This window comes from Biomphalaria glabrata, chromosome 12 (genome assembly GCF_947242115.1).
Source record: "Biomphalaria glabrata chromosome 12, xgBioGlab47.1, whole genome shotgun sequence".
In the NCBI taxonomy this organism is placed as follows: Eukaryota; Metazoa; Mollusca; class Gastropoda; family Planorbidae; genus Biomphalaria; species Biomphalaria glabrata.
This window is the reverse complement of record NC_074722.1, coordinates 22,783,765-22,804,004: the sequence shown is the minus strand read 5'-3', so window position 1 is coordinate 22,804,004 and position 20,240 is coordinate 22,783,765. Positions and strand designations below refer to the sequence as shown.

General features: G+C 31.1%; 2 protein-coding genes across 4 annotated transcripts in view; one reads left to right on the top strand and one right to left on the bottom strand.

The window, feature by feature from the left end:
* Positions 1 to 9,319, top strand: part of LOC106072757 (uncharacterized) — a 49,886-nt gene extending 40,567 nt beyond the window's left edge. The window contains exons 11-16 of the mRNA XM_056005930.1: positions 123 to 216; positions 1,627 to 1,703; positions 1,933 to 1,982; positions 4,075 to 4,252; positions 4,739 to 4,824; positions 7,783 to 9,319. Of these exons, the coding sequence (XP_055861905.1) occupies positions 123 to 216; positions 1,627 to 1,703; positions 1,933 to 1,982; positions 4,075 to 4,252; positions 4,739 to 4,824; positions 7,783 to 8,046 (749 nt within the window). The 3' untranslated portion in view covers positions 8,047 to 9,319. The remainder of the gene's footprint in view (positions 1 to 122; positions 217 to 1,626; positions 1,704 to 1,932; positions 1,983 to 4,074; positions 4,253 to 4,738; positions 4,825 to 7,782) is intronic.
* Positions 9,320 to 11,405: 2,086 nt separating this feature from the next.
* On the bottom strand, positions 11,406 to 20,010 carry LOC106072755 (meiotic nuclear division protein 1 homolog). 3 transcript variants are annotated; one of them, XM_056005931.1, is made up of 6 exons: positions 19,682 to 20,010; positions 15,387 to 15,452; positions 13,787 to 13,960; positions 13,358 to 13,465; positions 12,991 to 13,150; positions 11,406 to 11,935 (listed from the first exon to the last, which is right to left on the bottom strand). In XM_056005931.1, the coding sequence occupies exons 1-6, from the start codon at positions 19,682 to 19,684 to the stop codon at positions 11,829 to 11,831; spliced, it is 618 nt and encodes a 205-aa protein (XP_055861906.1). In that variant the 5' UTR covers positions 19,685 to 20,010; the 3' UTR covers positions 11,406 to 11,828. The 3 variants fall into 3 exon arrangements, with proteins under 3 accessions (XP_055861906.1, XP_055861908.1, XP_055861907.1); XM_056005933.1 differs by lacking the exon at positions 19,682 to 20,010 and adding an exon at positions 17,702 to 17,720 and having other exon boundaries at positions 11,407 to 11,935; XM_056005932.1 differs by lacking the exon at positions 19,682 to 20,010 and adding an exon at positions 17,066 to 17,085 and having other exon boundaries at positions 11,407 to 11,935.
* Between the last annotated feature and the right edge of the window lie 230 nt (positions 20,011 to 20,240).

The following is a 20,240-nucleotide window of genomic DNA, read 5'->3' as shown; positions in this document are numbered from 1 at the left end:
AATGTTGGAGTTAAACTGATTTGATTACTTGTAAAAAAATTTTTTGCCTCACTCTTGTCACCTTTTAATAAAGTATTATCATAACCTGCAATTTTTAAAAGTTGAGTGTCTTTCTTCAACAGATAGCTTTCCATTAGCTGCTGTGATAGCTGCCTGTGTGGCTGCTCTTGTTTTGTTAACATGTTTGGCCTTAGCTTTTGGATATTGTCATAGACAGTGAGTACTAACTCAGTTATTCTTTAAACATACATGTTAAAATATCAGCACTAGGCACTGATGCCAGTGTAAAAGATGGATGTCAGTATTATATTCTGACCTGTTCAATCAACATTCTATTCATTTTTACTTTAATATATCTTTAATCACTGATCATTGACATCTTAATAATTGTTTTCATCTATATATCTTTTGAAGACCTTTGTTTGGTAAGTTTGCATAAATAAAAGTGTAGCATGCTTCTACATACATTCTGGTTAGAATGAGGAATCAGTTCAATATTTTACTCACTCATAAGTTGTGTTAATAATCTTTGAGTTAGATAGCCAAAGTATATTCCATGCCTTAGTGTAGCATGATTGATTACACATGAGAAGAGATGGATAGGTGCACATGAGATAACACTATAACTTCACATATATAAGAACTTACAAAACAGAAAGCCACACTACCCTTGTTCCATCTGCCACTATAAATCAAATAAGAACTTAAAACTAAAATGTTATTTAACCTTGGTTAGGCCAATAATAGAATATGCATCCTTAACAACTTAGGAAAACATTAAGAAACTGGAACAGAAACAAAATAGAGCAGCGAGATTCATAACAAACAAATTTTTACATTTGACTAGAGTAATACCTTTAGTAAAATCACTAAAATTCAGAAGCCTTCAGGAGAGAAGACTCAAAAGTAAAGAAGCAATTATACATAAAACACTGAACAATAATCTTCAAATACAAAAACAAAATCTAATAAAATACTCAGAAAGACACAAAGATAAAGGCCCATTTATCGTTCCATATGCCAGCACAAATTTGTACAAATGCTCCCTCTTCCCTAATGCTATTAGAGCATGGAATGGGTTGCCTGAGCCAGCCAGGAAAACCAATGACTTGGCAGAATTTATGTCATTGGTCATTGTCATTATGCATGACTAGATGCATGACACGTAGGATGTAATTATCTTCTTTTTTTTGAGTAACGTCTATATTTGATAAGACAAAACACCAAGACATTATGACCTAATGTGCACAAAACGGTCATACAGCGTATACAATTGTGGGGGAAACCAGGTTTGGCTCAAAGAGATCACCTGTGGTCAATGAAGTCAATCTCTTATTCCTGACTACTGGGATGGGAGCAATCCTTTCCTTTCATTAGGAGTCTGAAAGGTCTTCAGCCTGCTTCTTTAATTGGCAGTTCATTCAAAGAAGTATAATATTTTCAGTTCTTTTATTTATTAGAATAAAATTAAAATGACAAAAAAAAATCAGCCTATAACAATACTTTTTACCTTATCTATAACACCATACAAAACCAATATTCTGTATAAATGCACACAATTTGTCTACAGAGCTGCATTTGCATTTTGAATGAGAAAAAAAATATATTTGTGATAAATATTTTCAGAGGCAAATTCAAGAAGGCAAAAGAACATTTGGCTTTCATTCCATATTTTGCAGATGTTAATGCAGGGCCTGATTACAGTAAGTTTAGTGTTTCTGTCAAGAAAAACATAAATGTATTTTCCATTTCTTTTTATTTCATTTATTTATTATTAATGGAACTAAAAATCTTGAAATAAATAGCTTAAGCTTATATGATTTATACAAAATAATAACTTTTGGGGGCAATGTTTTATCCACCATGCCTAAATAGTATGCTGAATACAAGCAAATATTAAATGTGTATAAATGATTGTTTCTTTTTCTTCAGGTGCAACCATGCATAGCAACATGAGCTCAGTTTCAGAACATGGATCTCAGGTATTTTGTTTTCGCAATAATCTCTTTTGTAAGGGGATAATGTATTTAAGATATAAATCTCAAGCAGAAACTGTCTTTTGGTTTAAATTTGTATTACTGAACATAACTTTCAAAAAAAAAATTAAACATTAATTAATAATCAAATAATTACCTTGTTAATAAATAAAATAAAAAAAAGAAAGAAATGTATTTATATGTTTCTTTCTACTTGATAGAAATGGCTTTATTAATTTGTCTTACAAGCAGTGGCATCACAAGGGGGTGCGAGGGGAACAGTTCACACTGGGTGACACCCTTTTGGGGGTGACACCCAATTTGAAAAAATTATATTTTTGCAAAAGCAGACACATCGGAAAAGATAATAATAATAAAATCTCTAGATATATGCCCAAATATGCCTAGACACATCTAGATGGTAATTTAAGTTGAAATGATATTGCACAATGTTATACCATTTCTATCTCAAAGTATAACAAAGGAAACCTGTTCAGGTGATGTTAAGTCTGTTTCTAATTTTAATTCAATTTCATTGTAAAATTTGCAATAAGAATTGAATAAATGTCCTAAACAGAAGGATTTTATAATAGAATTGACACTCATTTCGCATTTGAGTAATAATCAATAAAAGTGGGTAATCAGCTCACTATATTGGTTCAACAAAAAGAACTAACAATAGTGTTAAATGAAACATATTTGAAGAAAGTTGATGGAGGGGTGACACCCTGAGCTAACCACACCAAGTGACACTGGATAAGAGTGACGCCACTTCTTACAAGCATTGTCCAGCTTTGGCAAACATAGTCATATATTTGTTTAATTTAATATAAATTTGAAGTTTAATTATACCATACTTTAAGAGTATTTTTTATTTTATTTTAATTTAAATGGTAAAGAGTTGCAGTATAGGCTTACAATCTTCTAAGCTGCTATAGCTAATACAATCATGAAATACTTAATAAAGAACAAAAATTTTAATGTGATGTTAAGTACTGACACTACTTGGACAAAAACAACAGAGTGTGTACACCATGATCTCGACCATTTGCACATATCACAGTGCTTAACAAAGGCTCGTCTCAGTAGTGTGAGTGTTGTAGCTAGCGGGTTTAGTGATTTTAATCAGAATTATTCTTGTGCATCATGGGTCCCAAGAAAGTTAACATAAGTGCAAAGTCAAATGATACGAAGAAGATCCATTGAAAACAATACAGTGTTGTTTTGTTTATGCTGTTAATGAAGTGTTGTTTACGTAGCCCTACCCCCTTGCTCCTTCCTCCTCATCCGCACTCAGTTAGCCGCAGTCATCAGCCATCCAGATACTATTCTGTACATTTACCATTACTTTACATACATTTTATTGATTTCTTTTCTGCATTTCTCATTTCATTATTTATTTTATTGTTAATGTATACGTGTTTCATGTACATTTATTAATTCAAAACATGTCTTTTCAGCATTTAGATAACTTTGAGACCTTATATAGGGTATTAGAACCAATTAATTGGGTTTACTTTATTTTATATGGGGAAAATTCGTTGGAGATAGAGTAGATTGACTTATGAGCTCGGGTCTGGAACGAATTAAACTCGTATCTCGAGGTTCCACTGTACAGGATGGTTCAGATATCTATGACAGAACAGTTGTACTGTCACTGTAATGTGTTGCCAATTGTACAGTATTAGCTGGGATTTACTGGACATTAAAGTGTTACTTTACTTTGAAGCACTAAGTTCTAAGTTACTTTATTTTATATGGGGAAAATTCGTTGGAGATAGAGTAGATTGACTTATGAGCTCGGGTCTGGAATGAATTAAACTCGTATCTTGAGGTTCCACTGTACAGGATGGTTCAGATATCCATGACAGAAAAGTTGTACTGTCACTGTAATGTGTTGCCAATTGTACAGTATTAGCTGGGATTTACTGGACATTAAAGTGTCATTTTACTTTGAAGCACTAAGTTCTCAAGTTCTTTGAGTTGGTAGTGTTGTGTGGTGCAGTTTGCAGAGAGCCTGGAAAGTGAGTCATATAGTGATTAGTGATTTTGCACTATATGTTGTTATTTAAAATGATTATATACTTTGTTCAATCAGATTGGTCTGATGAAAGGAGGTGGATTCCAGTCAGGCTTGTCTGCTTTTGCCACATCCACATCTTATGGAGAGCATAATGGAGTATTTTCTACTCAGTCATTGGACAGGGCTCAGAAAGACAGCATGGCCAGAAAATTGGCAGAGAGCCAACATTACCTAACTGGCAACACATCAATGGGTGAGTAGACTCCTGAAGGCTAACAAATTTTATAATATTATTCCTTGGCTAAAATTATACAAGAAATGCCACAAAGAAAGCTAAAAAGTAGCCAGAAGTAAAGCAATTGAAAGTGTATAGGCAAATAGCTTTATCCAGATTAAATTTTTTTATGAAATTTGTATATGAATTTATTACCATAAGCTGAGTTGTAATAATAAACATTTAAAAAATAACAATAAAGCTTTTCTTTCAGTCAGAAAGATAATTGAACACATTATTTCTCCCTAACAAAACATGAATCAATTTTAAAAATTTACCAATTAGTAAATTATTTATTGGTAATTAATTATTTTGTTTCATATTGTGTGAGGGAAATAACTTATACATTTTTAAGAGATATTGTTGAAAGTGCAGAGCTCTTTCTCTTTGACAAGCTTTGTTTTGTTTTTTTAAGATTTTGCTTGTTAGTTAATTGAGTCTATTATTTATTCTTATGTGAAACAGATGAAAGAGGTTTTGCCTCTACTTACAACACAATGCCTGTCAAATCTAGAGGATACATGACTTTACAAGCACAAATGGACATCAAGGTAACATTTATTATTAGTAACATGAAAAATGTTTAAACAAAAATGTAAACTTAAGTGGGCAAAACTTAAGATTTTTGCCATAAGACCATTCGGAAGTTAGAAAAACATGTCCTAACTTATTCTGTAGACTTTTTATTACAATTAGATTCTAGTCCCTTACTTTGGCCTCCTTATTTATCCTGCCTCAGGATGATTAGTCCCCATTCTACAAACATTTGATTTCTCACAAATTAGGAAAATAAAATTGCCTACTAATAGTTGTAATGAAAAATGAAACTTTTAGTATAATTCTACAAGCACTATCATTGTAGAGCTTTAATTATAAAATTTAGGGAGAGGGGAAATGAGTAACTTCCTTAAACTTCTTGAATCAAACAAATATTTCATTAATTCCTTTACAGATAGTTCACTGTGAGTCAATAATAATAATAATAATAATAATCTTTATTATCCGTAAGGAAATTTGTCTTACAATTTGTGCATTACACCAAACAAAAAACATTATAACTATAAGAAACCAAAGAGTACATTCACACCAGACTCACTCATAATTTACATGTGACAAAGTTTATACCAGATTGTTCTTATTTAATGATTTGATTGCCAGGGGAACAAAAGAGTGTTTGTGTCTGTTTGTCTTTGCTATCGGTGTCTTGTATCTCTTTTGTGATGGTAAAATCACAAAATCCTGACACAAAGGGTGATTCTTCATTTCGAGGATCTTGTTAGCTTTTTTATAGATGTTTGTCTCAAACAACTGCCCAAATGGGGTTTGTTTTTTGCCAATGATTTTGCCAGCAGCATTTAGGATTCTATTAAGTTTATTTTTATTTTTAATGCTCAGATTAATGAATTTAATTATTCTTTTGCTTAATGCTCTTAAGCATATATAAACTGATTCACTAATGGATGGTTTCAAATTGATCACAATGTAGGAGCGGAGAGAACTGTGTATCCACAACACTGGCTACACTTGCAGTTTCATCAATTTGAAACTAATAATTATTATGTACAAGAGTGATAAAACATTATTGTTTCAAAGTGTTACGTGCGCAGCATAGTGTGAATTTGGAATGGTGCAAATGTGTGTTGAAAGAGGAAGATAGGGAGAGAGGGGAATCTAAAAATGGAGTACTATAAATGAAGTTGTAATTGACATATTATTGTTTGTTAATCAAGATTAAAAGTCTTCATAATCTATTATAGATGAGTCTATTGGTGTATGATTAAGAGTCTCATCTGCTCATAACACATGGGCGTAGCCAGGGGGGGGGGGGTCTTGGGGTTCAACCCCCCCCCCCCCCCCCCCCGAAATGAAATCCCAGTTAAGGGGGGGGGGGGGGAACGGAATTATGTGACTGATTTTTGCTTTCATTTTGTTTATTTTAGGTGAGATTTTAATACTAAATCATCACTTACCACAGCACAGCCGAGGCAGTTTTGAGTTAAAACCCTCTACCAGAGGGTTTTGAGTTTAAATCCTCCTACCAGGGGGTTTTGAGATTTAAAAAAACACCTATCAGGGGGTTTTGAGATACAAATCCCTCTACCAGGGGGCTTTGAGTTTAAAACCCCCTGCAGGGGGTTTTGAATTTTAAATCCCCTACCAGAGTGTTTTTGCAGTTAAATCCCCCTCTTGTATAAAACAAAACAAAAAAAATGCAAACAAGAATCCCCAAATTCCAACAGCACAGTTGAGGAAGATTTTGATTTTAAAACCCCCTCCAAAATTTACGATAAACCCCATCTTCAATGTAAAAAAAGCTCAAAAAAAAAAAACTCAAAATTCTCTGAGCGTAGCCAAAGGGGTTTTAAGTTTAAACCCCCCTCCCCTCCAGTTAGGGTTTGAAGCTAAAAAGTACCTCTTCAATATAAAAAAAAAGCAAATTACACACTATAAAATCTATGAGCGTCGCCAAAGGGGTTTTGAGTTTAAATCCCCCTTCTCCAGATGGCTTTTTCTTTAAAGTTTAAAACCCCTCCAGATGGTTTTGAGTTTAAAATTCCCCTACAGAGCGTTTAGAGTTGAAAACCTCTCTCTTCAATATTATTTTAAAGCAAACTACAGTCACCAAATTCTATGATCGTAGCTAAATGGGGTTTTGAATTAAAAACAAAACAAAAAAACTCCAGAGATTTCTTAGTTTAAAACCCCTCAACAGATGATTTGACGAAAAAACTTTCCTTTTCGATATAAAATCTAAAGCGAAATACAGGCATGTAATTCCAAGAGCGTAGTCAAGAAAGGTTACAAATTTCTACCAGTGGCTTGGGCTCCATTAATAAAGTGTGAATAGTCTTCTGCCAAAATTGAAAATCATTAAATGTGTCTCAACAAAGATGACTAAGACAGATTTTAGGAGTCAGTCATAGAGATCGGGTCTAAATCAAAAAAATCATATGCCGAACTGGGAGTCGAATCCTTAGTAAGGTTGTGACAGAGCGTCGCATGAGGTTCTCACACAAAATGAATTACGCAAAATAAGAATTGCGGAAACAGCTTGCCGGAAAATGCGCCGATCGGCGCGAGAGGGTCTAAGTCAGTAAGAATAGCACATTAGGTTTTTGAAATAAAACTTTTTAATAGCAAGATAATGCACTGTAGATACCTCAGAATATGCATTTTGTTGGCTTTCAATACCAGAAATAGTGCTCGGCGGCGGGGCTTCGCGAACTCCCCCAGACCTCCTTGCTAGCAAGGGCGGGGAGTCTACAATAAACGTCTTCCGAAAGGGTCAGAATGTAATAAAGATTAATTATGTACATATATATATATATATATACAATTTTTTTCCGCCGGGGGGGGGGGGGGTCAGGGGGGAATCCCCCCCAAAAACCCTCCCCGAAAAAAAATTCTGGCTACGCCCATGTCATAACACAAGGTGTATCTGTTAATTATAATATAATCAGTCAAAAATTAATGAAGCAGTGTGGTCTAACTTCTTGTAACTTGTTTAGGATGAAGCTGAACTAGCTGCACTGCGTGGATCACTTCGAGGCAAACCTGAGGTCACCCTTGTGACTGACAATGTTGATATGAACTTCACTGTGAACCACGCCATCTCTCGCAGTCACAGCCATGCTGGCAGTGATCAGTCAAGGTCATCATTAGAGAGAACGATGGAGGAAATCACATTACCTGTCAGCGAAGGGGGAATGCTAAGGAACTTGCCAGAGAGAGTTGCTGAGGCCAGGATCTACTCCAATCAGACAAGCACTTAAAGACAGAACAGCTATGGACAAACATTCTCTATGCATTTCATTCTGTATCTTATCATTGTAAGACAGCCTTGATATTTTGTCTACATAGTTGAGCCTCATTATATCATTTGTTATGGGATCAGTCTTGAAATGTTCAGAATTGAAAGACTAGATGACAGCAGCTCTCAAAGTAAAACTGATTTCATAATGCAATAAGTGTCTCTAACTGTGTAGATTTGTGCTATTTTTGAGACTTTTCAAAAAGTAATTAATGAATTATAAACACTAATGAAATTTCAGTAGATGGTAAACACATTAAAAGTTATAATTATTTGTAAGCATCCATGAGCATTGTAAATAAAATGTTACAATAGAAAATTATTTTTGTTTGTTTGTTTATGAATTGAAAAAAAGTTCAACTTTGCAATCTTTAAAAAGAAAAAAAAGTTATCTCATGTATATATTTAGTTTTGAAACCATTGATGATATTTATCCAAACAAAAACTAGGCTGTGCCTTAGAAGTGCTTCTTTTTGTAAGATATTTTGCACAACGTCCAGTAAATAACACTTTGTAATTTTAAAAGAAGTTGTATTTGGTAAGTTGTTATATATTTTCAATTTTATTTACAGATGTTGTATCTACATTTTTATTGTAATATTTACCTCAAAATATAACATGCATTTTTTTTTTACTCTAATGTGAAAATGTTATTTCTGCTATTTTAAAATTGTTATTCCTTGAAAATTGTTCTGTACAAAACAAAGGTTCTCTTTTCTTTGTTGTTGTTGATATAATTCCAACCATTATGGCACCAAATAAAGTGTGTGTGTGTGTGGTATTCCAGATGTGACATTTCAATCTTAAGTGTCATTTTATTTTGTCCTTACTGAAAGCTAAACATATAAAGTCATAATGGGTATATATTTATCTATATATTTATGCATAGATTTGTGTTCATATCTTTTGTGTATTGCTTGTGCACCTTAGACATTTATTTGTAATGATTGCTTTATTGCAGAGGTGAAGGTCATTTTTTTAAATGTATATTTGTTTCTGTAAGTCAATTAAAACTAAGAGTTGAACTAAACTATGAAATCTAAGATTTGACTAATCCCAAGCCATCACCTGATTTAACTCTTTGCTTCACTTAGACATCAAAGATGACTGGTGGCATTTTTTCTTCCCTAGTGCTATTAGAGCATGGAATGTGTTGTCTGAGCCAGTTAGGCAAACCAGTGACTTGGCAGAATTTGAGTCATCTTCTTATCTTATATAATACAGACATTACTTCATGACATTAACATGCATGACTAGATGCATGAAGCATATGGTTTATTCTTCTTTTTTGAAGTAACGTCTGCAATATATAAGATAAGAAATTCTTTTACTATATTATAGGAGATTGCAAAGGGCAATGGGTCCATTAGTTTTCTCACTTCAACTTCTGCCCATTTTTATTCAATTTTCTCTCAATCCCACATTTTTTACCAAGCTGCCTAATTTCAAGATATATTTCTTACAAAGATTATCCTATCCCTGATATCAGCCTATCACAGAATTATTTTGTTGATGTACTTGTCATGCTTTGTGACAGAAGTAAATATTCCTTTCAAAAGGTTCATTTGCATGTGATTATGAGTCATGTTTCTCTATTTAACAAACTACATTGGTTTGTTTTCATTCATTGCTTTTGTGTTCAGATTTTTTCTTATATAAATTTAACAAGCTAGTTTGATGTAACCAGTCTAGATGTAATAAATATTTTATTTTTGTTGTTCCTGATATATTAAGATATCTCCCAATAGACTAGTAACATCATATATTATTGGCTCTGATGTGATTCCTACACAATGAAAATTTAAAAAGCAAACAAGTTGCAATCTAAACAAATACTCTCAGTACCATAACTCTATTCTGAACATGGTAAAGCTGGAGACACTAAGTATAGAGTAAACAAGATCACATCAAAATTGTACACACTGTGTAAATTCATTTTACAATTATAGTTTGTCTGATTTACATGTCTTAAAATTTAAGTACCTGCCTATTTCTAAGTCAATCTGGTCAAAATTTGTGTGAAAACTAATATTAAAGCCATAATTGCTGTGGATATATTCTTTCGTAATCAAAGAACAATTAAGATATTTAATGAAGTTTTAAAACATTATTACAATGCTTAATTAATTATCTGCATTTGAAAGTATGTCCAGTTTCTTTGTCTTATGTTTACAGAAATATATTATTGTATTTTTTTTCAAAACAATTTATTTCTTTAGGGTATTCAATAATTCCTGTATCAAATACCTAATGATATATTTATGATTTCTTTGTCCCTTATTCTTGTTTCCATACTAACAATAGTTATAATGATAATGATTAGCCTTTTTTTTATAGCTACAGTAAGAGAAGCTATTTATTTCATTTTTAAGAAAATTTATTGCTCTGAATTTGAGCAAGACCAATCATTGGAGAAGGCCTCAACACTGCTGACATCACCACCCGTGACATCGCAACGAGCTATTGGTCTAAACTGCCCACAGGTTGTGACATCACAGGTTAGCATTCAGGCCTTCTATAACGATTGGTCTAGGTTTGAGCTATGATTAATGGGGGAGTTTTAACTTTATCATTAATGAGAATTCTTAAAGCTACTTTGTTACTCTCCATACACACTTTCTGACTTTTGTCAAATTTGTTTCTAAAATGTTTTTCTTTTTTGCTTTACATGCTGTGTTTTTAACAAAATAAATAATTTATATATTTTATTTCAATGCTTTATGCAACAATATTGATAAGTTATTTAAATAAATAAATGGGAGACCATAAAACATTCCAGTCTTTTAAATGGCCCTATGCTTTTCTGGTTTTCATCAAAATATCAAAGTACCACGTCCCACTGGTTAGAAAACATTTATCTCGAAGAAATTATGTGAAAATTTTTAAGATTTATTTCTGTGAACACCAGAACTTAACTTAATTTATATATCTTTACTCTAAGAACAACTTTTATATTTATTTAATTTGCTAACAAGCTTTATGTTCATGTCAAAACATTTGTAGATAAAATAGTATACTCTTCTGTGTCTTATAATATAGGAGACCTACAGTTTAACACTTTATTTCTTTACAGTTTGACGCATATATTTTAATTAAATGTTCAACAAATATTTTCTTTAAAAAAAAATAATTCTGTTCAATATTATTTCTTTTGTGTAACTATTTTGGCAATCAAATTAGGCCTTTCTAACTATTGTATAAATTTAACATACTGAAACTTGCATTAAATTTATATAATAAAAACCTCATTGTAATAAATTTTTCTTTACTTAGTGTTTAATTCTTAGCCAAATGAATGACAAAAGTTTTCTTTTAAGAAAAAATTTAATAACAATAAATGTGTACATATCAACAGCAAACAAATAAGTATAAAAACATCAAACTTGGCAACAAGGGTAACAATCAATTCATATTCTTGTCTATATAAATATTTAATATTTACAAATTCAAAAAATATTTATACAACATGGTATTTTTATGCTGGGCTACTAAATCATTGGTTTAAGTCGTACTGTTCATCCAACTTAAATTGATACCAGACTGATAGTGGAGTGAAAACAAATATTCATGACATATTATTTTCATAAATCAATGGTCACATGAACAGATGAACTTTACAAGACTGAAGATTTTAAAGAAAAAATAAAGTTCATTCAAGGAATGAGAAATGACAGAATACTTTCAGACCATTTACTCACCAAAGGAGTACATTCTATCTAAACTCTTCATAGTAAAATATAGGAATCACTCAACATAGTCAAAGTCAGCTGGTATACCAAACTGTTTGTCTAGCACACTTTCTTCAAAGGAGAATTTGTTCTTGATCCAAGATTTTGTGGAGAAGATGTTATCTGTAACAATATCAAAAATTTTTAAAATGTTATCTCAATATAATATAAGGATAATCCACTTTTTTAATTCATTACTAAAATCATTAGTGACTGGATGAAAAAAAAAAATGTTTCGTATGTAACCAAATTATGACAGAAATATTTTAAATTAATGTCTATATTTATTTTTAATAAGTAAATAAATATAATTATATATATAATTTGATACTTAAATGTATAGTCTATTGATCTGGTAGTTCATGAGCATGTGCTTTCTATTGATCCCAATTCATATTTAAATTTGTAACGTTATGCCCCCCCCCTCCAAATGAAAGGGTGACGACAACTTGTTTCTATCAGGCCGAAGGACGACATACTGTGTAAAAGAAAGTCAATTTTTTTTTTACTTCTTATAATGACACTTATCATTATCAAACTCTTGTTAGAGTTGAGGCTTGTGTGGTCAAATGTTTCCTTTTGAAAGCCACATGGTAAACAGTTCTGTCAGTTCTCTATAAAACTTAGTATATCCAATGTGGAAGCACATGTATGTAAGTCAAGAGCAAGTGGCTTCAGCATATAGTTGAATTGAAATTCTACAAGTCTGGGGAGGCATAGAGAACATGAGGAAGGGATTTCCTGTTCCTCTTGATAGCAAAGTCATAATGAAACAAAGTTTGGCCTGATTATAGGAAAGTGAGAAGAGAGGATTTAAGAGATGTCAAATACATTAAGCACCCCAGTAATAAGTTTACTTCTGAAAATTGGTGCAGAGTTTTCAGTAAAAAATGTAGTGAAATTATTGCTGTTAAATGTTTTTAGTCATCCCAATGGTAATAAATTAATTTTATCTTTTAAGAAGTTCTTGTTCCTTATTTCCACTAGTTCTAGTATTGGCATTTGGCACAGATCTAGTCCAAGTCAAAACGCTAAAATGAATGTTTACATTTGTGTAATGTCACATAGAAACCATTACAAATTCCTTCCTAAGGATGCCAAACAGAATTAGGGCAGGAAAACATCAATTAATAAGTTATTTAGAAGTTTAAAAAAAAATAACAATTAGTCAAAACTACCTGTCCATCTATTAGCTGCCTCTTTTGCTTGTTCAGCTTCTTGTTTATATTTTTCCAAAACACTTGGATCAGAATCTTTGTATTTTTCAATCTCAGCATTTAGTGCTGCCTTTTCTGCCTTCCTTTTGTTGAGCTCTTCAATGACCTCCACTCGTTCATCCTATTAAAAGCAATGTGTTGATAACCCATGAAAGTAAATCTCCAGAGCAGTAAACTGTCCAAGTGATAGATGTATGTAATAGGAAACTATCATCTATTATATAATCACATAGAGAAAAGCTTGGGATTTCATTGGGATATATCTTACAAATAGTTTAAATTAAGTTTATCATAGGTGAGATATGTACAGCTTTTTTTTTAAACTTACAGAATCCTCTTTGCCAATTTTGGCCTTTTCTAATGCTACTAGTAGTTGTTCTTTTTTGGCTGCCAATGCTTTCAGCTTTCCATCTAGCTCATCTAGTTTTCTTTTTCTCTGATCAAAGATACAAAGTATTAGTTGAAAGGAGTTTTGTTCAAGCAAAGTGGGGAAGGATGGTAATTTTAGACCAGGAGTTAGATAATTCAGGATTCCTCTAGACAACAAGTCAGTACAAACATGTAAACAACTGTTTCTAGAAGATAATACAATAAACAGGCTTGAAGGATGTTATAAGCATAAAACAAAAACAATCGCAATGCAGTAAGTTCTATTGAAATACATAGATAAGATAGTATTAATTTTAAAACTGATAAATTGTGAAATAAACAAAAAAGAAATGCTAGGAAATAGAAAATGGGTGAATCAAAAAATTACATTTTGACTTGACTTGCTAGGAAATGCCCAAAAATAGATGGATGTACCAATTTTGTCAGTATCTACTATTCCATCATCAACAAGACTCTGTACAACTTCTTTCACTGACATGCTCGTAATGCCTTTCTCTTTTGGACATAGTTTTTCTAGATCTTTTAGCTGGAAAAAGTCTTTCTAAAAGAAAAATGTAACAAATATATTGCTATAATTTTAACCAATAGGGTTTATGGGAAAAGTCATGGATTTTTTTTTTTTCAATTTGAAAAATTTTAAGAAGATTTTGCAATAAATAAATCAAACAAATGTAGTAGTTACACTTCGGAAATCAGACACATATTCTTAGCTCCGTTATGCAACAAGGATGACAATTAAATTGGCTTTCTAGCTTGTTAGGTCAAACAACTATCATTAAAATCTGTTAAAAGCTTGAGTATCACAAAAATAGTCAAAAATTTGTGGGCAGACATTATTTGTACTATTGCCTAGTGTTCTAGAAATGTAATAAATGCTTGCACTTAAGGCTCAACTTAATGTCCAATCACCTTAAAATGTTTTTGATTGCATTTTTTTTTTTGCGTTTCTTAAATTGTCAGAATTCTCCCTAATTTTGGAACTTCATAGTTATTTTAAGTCAATTCTTTTTTTTCTAACATCATAATGAGTGATGAGTGATATATTTCAGATAGCAATCCAATCTTAAACTTTTTTTCTCTTTCCCTTGAATTGTCTACCCAGCAAAAATTCTAGCTGTGACAAAAGAAACATGCAAACTTTCCAACTAGATGTCAAAACTAAAAGAATAAGGAGTGGGAAAAATTCTTGTTACCTCTGATTTATTTTTAGTAACTGAATAAATAATAGGTTGTGAAAAGAATTATCTGGTTTATATACAAGTTTTGCAATGCCAGTAAGGTTAGTTCATGGTGTAAAATATTCCTATTTCTGTAGCAACACATATCATTGGCCAGCACAACAACCAACCATCTCTAATCCCTATCAAGGTGAGAATAACAGAGATCTTAACAATATAAATAAAATATGATTCAGTCTCTTTTTATGACTGTAACTTAAGAACCATGGTTCTGCTATTAAGTATTTTCTAATCATCTCTACTATCTTCAGCCAATACATACTATTGTTTGAACATCAATATCATAATGTTTAAAGACATATAATGGAAAGAGAGATGGTCAAGAGATCATAAGTGGTGCCCCAAATGACCATGAGACAAAGGGACAGATGAAATTAAAGTGGTTTTATATATATCTAACATATAAAGTAGAAATGTAAGGAGTATGTAAGTATGTCCTGAATGGAAATCAAAACCGTTTGACCAATCTAGGCATAAATATGCCTTAGATCATGGAAGAGACCATAGTGTATATTTAATGTCCCTCCAACAACCGGGGGCCTTAAAAATAATTTCTATAATATACCACTAAATTTATCTCTTAAAGAACAAAACTTTTAACAAATCAGGTAATCCTGTTTTCACAGTATTTTAAATTTGATATGAATGTCGGTTAAACAGGTAAACCCATTTACACACTCTACTTTTATTTTCTTTATTTTAATATATTCAGCATTTTATACTGTTTACCTTTTCATAGAAAAATTCTGTCATTCTGGAACGTTTTTCTTCCAAGCTTAATCCTTTCTTTTTCGACTGAAAAAAAAGTTCATTTTTAAGAATATAACAGGTATTTTCATACCTTTTGGTATATAGTTTTTATATAGATTAGTAAAGTCATTCTAGCTACAGGTATAATTATTATAATATAGATCTAGATCTTGTAGCTATATATAGACATCTGCCAACGTATTGACCTCATTAAACAAGGGTCTCGTGTGTTGAAGAATTACAAATGATGATGGAAGTATAAAGTCTAGACCAGCATTTCTCTAACTCCAAAAGCCACACAACGTCTTGATAAATTGGTGGTGGAGGAGGAAAGATGCACATATCCTTTCTTTTTCAAATGGTAAAAAAAAGTATTATATAAATTGTAATTTTTTCACATATCTAACTTTAACCCAAACTCAGCCACTGTGCCTCCTGCTCGAACAATGTCATCTCCAAACTAATTGAAGACATTTTAAAACGTCTCAACTAACATGATTCTTTGCAAATTTCTTGTAACAGAATGATTGAATTTCTCCTTAATGATACATTGTTAACATTGACAACTTTTTTGTATCAAAAAAAAAGTCAGTGACAATTATCTTAACATGAAGATGATCTTGAAATAATTATCCCTTTGAATGTCCCTCAAAATAATATTGAATAGTGCTGCCTTCTTGTTTATTAAACTTAATTATCTTGTGATTTTATTTTTAACCATGATGATTAGTGTCCTATGATTTCAAGAAAACACTTTAAAATTGGCTCACATCACACATTTTTGTTTTAACATTTTTTTACATGTGTGCTCATTTTACTATGATAAAAAGGCATTATAAGACACCAGTAGAATTTACTCCTGAAGCTCAGAACACAGAAAAATGCTATTATTATGTATCTAAGGATGCAAGAGCAGTGGACCTCGAGGCTTGGCTTTAAGCCTTCACCCAGAGCTATAGCTGTCAAAGAGGCCAGTATCCCCACCTTACTTTTTTTTTACTTGATTTGACCTGCATTTTTCAATTGGATGGATATATAATGAGCTGTAGACGTCTGCCCCTAGCTGTCGAAGAGTAAGGGCACTAGCATGATATTTTCGCTGAAGGTTGAGAAACATTGCTATAAATTCACATAGATCTAGATCAGTGGTTCTCAAACTGTTGTCTGCGGACACCCAACTAAAATAACTTTTTGCTAAAAGCCAGTTTATCCGATCAAATAATTTTAATAATAATCATCTCGCCCCTCACTACTGTTTAACATAAATTATATCCCCCCCCCCCTTTACTGTTTAACACTGTAGACTGTATCATATATATCTTGACTAGACATAATAAAAGAGTATAGGGTGGTTGCTTTGTCGTGTGGTATATTATGTGCCGCTGGACTGTCATTCTTACTCTGGAATAAATGTAACCAAACACAACTACACCAAGCTGCATTAAACCAGTCGATGACCTCTGGAATTTCATTAAAAACCATCTTAAAAGCATTATAGAAAATCATATATATACCAACTAAATACACATCAAACAAAATAAATAAATGCTGGTTTAATAAAAGACTAAAGAAGCTTTGTAAACAGAAGGAAAACCTATATAGAAAATTTAAAGAAACTAAGGCAGTTTACAAAAAGTATATATATAAAAATTAAACACCTAAACCAAAAAGTAAGCAGACAGCTAGCTGCAGAGTGAATACATTTAAACAATGTGTGTTGAATATTTATTGTGCTTTTTGTTTATTAATTTAATAAATTTCTAATACAGATGATCTTTTGTAGTATAGTACAGGTTAGGATAGCCATTCTTGCCTAACTGAATCCTCTATATTCTCTCTAGATTCTTTATAAATCTAGATCTATATCTAGTAGGTCTAGCAGAGTCTAGAGCTAGATCTAAGCCTTACAGACTAAGCATTTAACTTCATTCAATGTACCAAGCTCACTCCAAACATTTGCCCATTTATTCTCTATAAAAAAAAAAAAAAAAAAAAAAAAAATTTAATAATTAACAGTGATGTCCAAAACTGACTGTCCGAAAAAAATTTCGGTAAGAAAAAATCGTAATTTAATTCGGACACCCTAATAATTTTTTTTGAATGGAATCAAACAACTTGGCTTATGAATCAAATAAATTAGCTCCAAAAACAGAGTAAATATTGCCTGGCTCATTAGTATAGACTCAAAAACTATAGTGACTAGTCTTAACCCTAGGAAGAGGTAAAGTCATCAGGGCTCAGGGTAACATAGGAAAAAACAACAACCTAACAAATTAGAAATTCGTTTTTCTTACATAAAAATAAGACAGCTAACTTTTTATGGAAGGAAATTGGGTCAGAACCATTGGAAAATGGACTAGCACATTATACAGCGCGCTAGTTTTATAATAAATATTAAAATAATTATTTAATGACCACAAAAACAGCGAATGTCCAAATTCATGTAATGTCCGAATTAAATTTAATAAACAACTATATATAGATTCTAGATATATTTTAAATTTATAATTTATATATTTAGGTACTTCGATAAACTGACCTAGATCCATTTTTTTTCTCCCAAAAAATGGCTGAAAAGTGTGTCAGCACATTTTACCCTTTTTTTAGGGGTGGTCATTTCCATCAAAGTTTTAGCACATATTGTATTTGATTTGAAGACTAATTATGATTACTTTTTGTAAACATAAGATATCAGAGATCATTTTTATTTGCTTTTGAAGCCAATCTGTTAAATTTTTCTTAACAAAAGTTTATGTAAAAGTTGACATTTTTACAACTTTTTTCCTATAAAAGTTACAACAATGCTGTTTGCTACAATAATTTATCATATTATGAAATGTGTATATTTCAAATTTCATTAAATTCTCTTGGCGCACTTTAAAGATATTTAATATTAAAATTAACAAAGACAAAAAAGGGTAAAATTTTCTTTTTTAAATAAAATAAAAGTGTTTATGGTTACAACAATCTCACTAATTCTATTGAATTTATCATGTTAACATATATCTGTGTGCTAAGTTTGAACTTTGTAGCTTGGCGCAATCTTTAGATTTTAATTTTCAAAGTTGATGGTTAAAATCTTTTTTAGTAACAACCAACACTGTGATTTACTGGAAATAGTCAATTTCTGTCTATCACGAGCTATTTTTAGAAGCACACATAGGAATTTTTCATTTAGATTAACTTTTATAGTGTTTGAATGCTAGATTATGGAGAGGGAATGTGTCTTTATTATGACTTTGTAATAGAATCTGCAAATTTTAAAGTAAAAGTTTAATTACTTTAAAAAATAATACTAAATATTGCAATTTTTTTTTCATATTTTTAGCTCAGCGAACTAATAATTAATTTTTTTTTCTGTGTGTTGTTTTTTTCTATTAATATACATGTAAATTAATAGTTAATAAATGAGTACATTATATTTTTAAAATGATGAGCTATTATTGCACAAAAATTCAAGTAAAAAATCTTTTAATAACTTCTAAAAAATCGCAAGGTTTCTTTTTTATTTTATTGTCCGAAGCAAGAAATTTTTCATTTACAATCAAATTTTTAAAGCATTTAAATTAAGGCATTTTAAAATGATTAATTGCCAGTGCTCTACAAAAAGGTTAAAACTGTTATTTTATGAAGTTTATGAAACTTATAATCATTAAATTTTAGGAAATATTTTTCTGCGCAGTGCTATTTTCATTTATAATTTATAAGAATTATCTATCTGATGCACATAAATAGCTATTTAAATACAGTAGAATTATAATTTAAAAAAATAAAACACACTACAGATCTCTGATTTGTTTTATTTGTGATTTTTTGGCTCATATGATGACAAAATCACATATATATATTTTTTTTATATATTAATTCACTTTTTTTCAAAGATTTTATTTCTTGGTCTTATTTTTAAATCTATTTTAACAGAATACTGGTTAATGTAAAAGAGTGTGAAGTTTCAACCCCATAATATCTTTAAGACTTTTTATAATACAGTTAATTTAAGTTCAACTGTCAGTTGTTTCGGTCACAGATTTTTTTTTGCTTTACAAAGAGGCTAATTTTTGGCCACTAAAAATTTAATAACTTCCCTCACAATTAGATCTAACTCAGCAATATAAAATTGGTATCACTGGAAAGCATTTCTCAAGTTCTATCTAACTAGCTAAATAGGTGATCATTTTGAAATTTTTATCAAAGTACCTAATATATTCTACATTATACGAGATAGTCTAGTTAGTATATACTATAGTGTTGTTATTTTCATTAAAAGTGATTACCATTTTTTAAACAATTTTTTTCTAGAATCTAGTCACTATACTATAATACCCTATCGCCCTATGACTATGAGTATGATACTAGACTAACTAGATCTAGAATAATCTAGATCTATCTAGTCACTATGACTATATGTCTAGTTTTAAGTTTAGACAGATTAGTGACTGAGTAGAGTAGATATAGATATCGTAAAATCTAGAGTAATAGTTTAGATGCCCAGATAATAGAATCTAAACTGAGACCTAGATTCCTAGATCTACTAGTCTATATCTAGATCTATAATCGATCTAGACCTCTATACTCTATATAGATCTAGATCTACATTACTGGACATTACAACGAAAAAGTTAAAAATTCCCGCCACTTATTAAATTGCAAATCTTGACGAAACAAATCCTAGATCTATTAATTTGAATAAACTGTTGTTTTTTTTTAAAGAACATGTAGATCTAGACCTAGGCCCTAAACGCCATTTTAAAACAAATATGAAGGCATTCTTGGTTTGAGCCGCGAATGAAAAATAGTTATAAGCTACTACTACTACTAGATTCTAGAAATTGA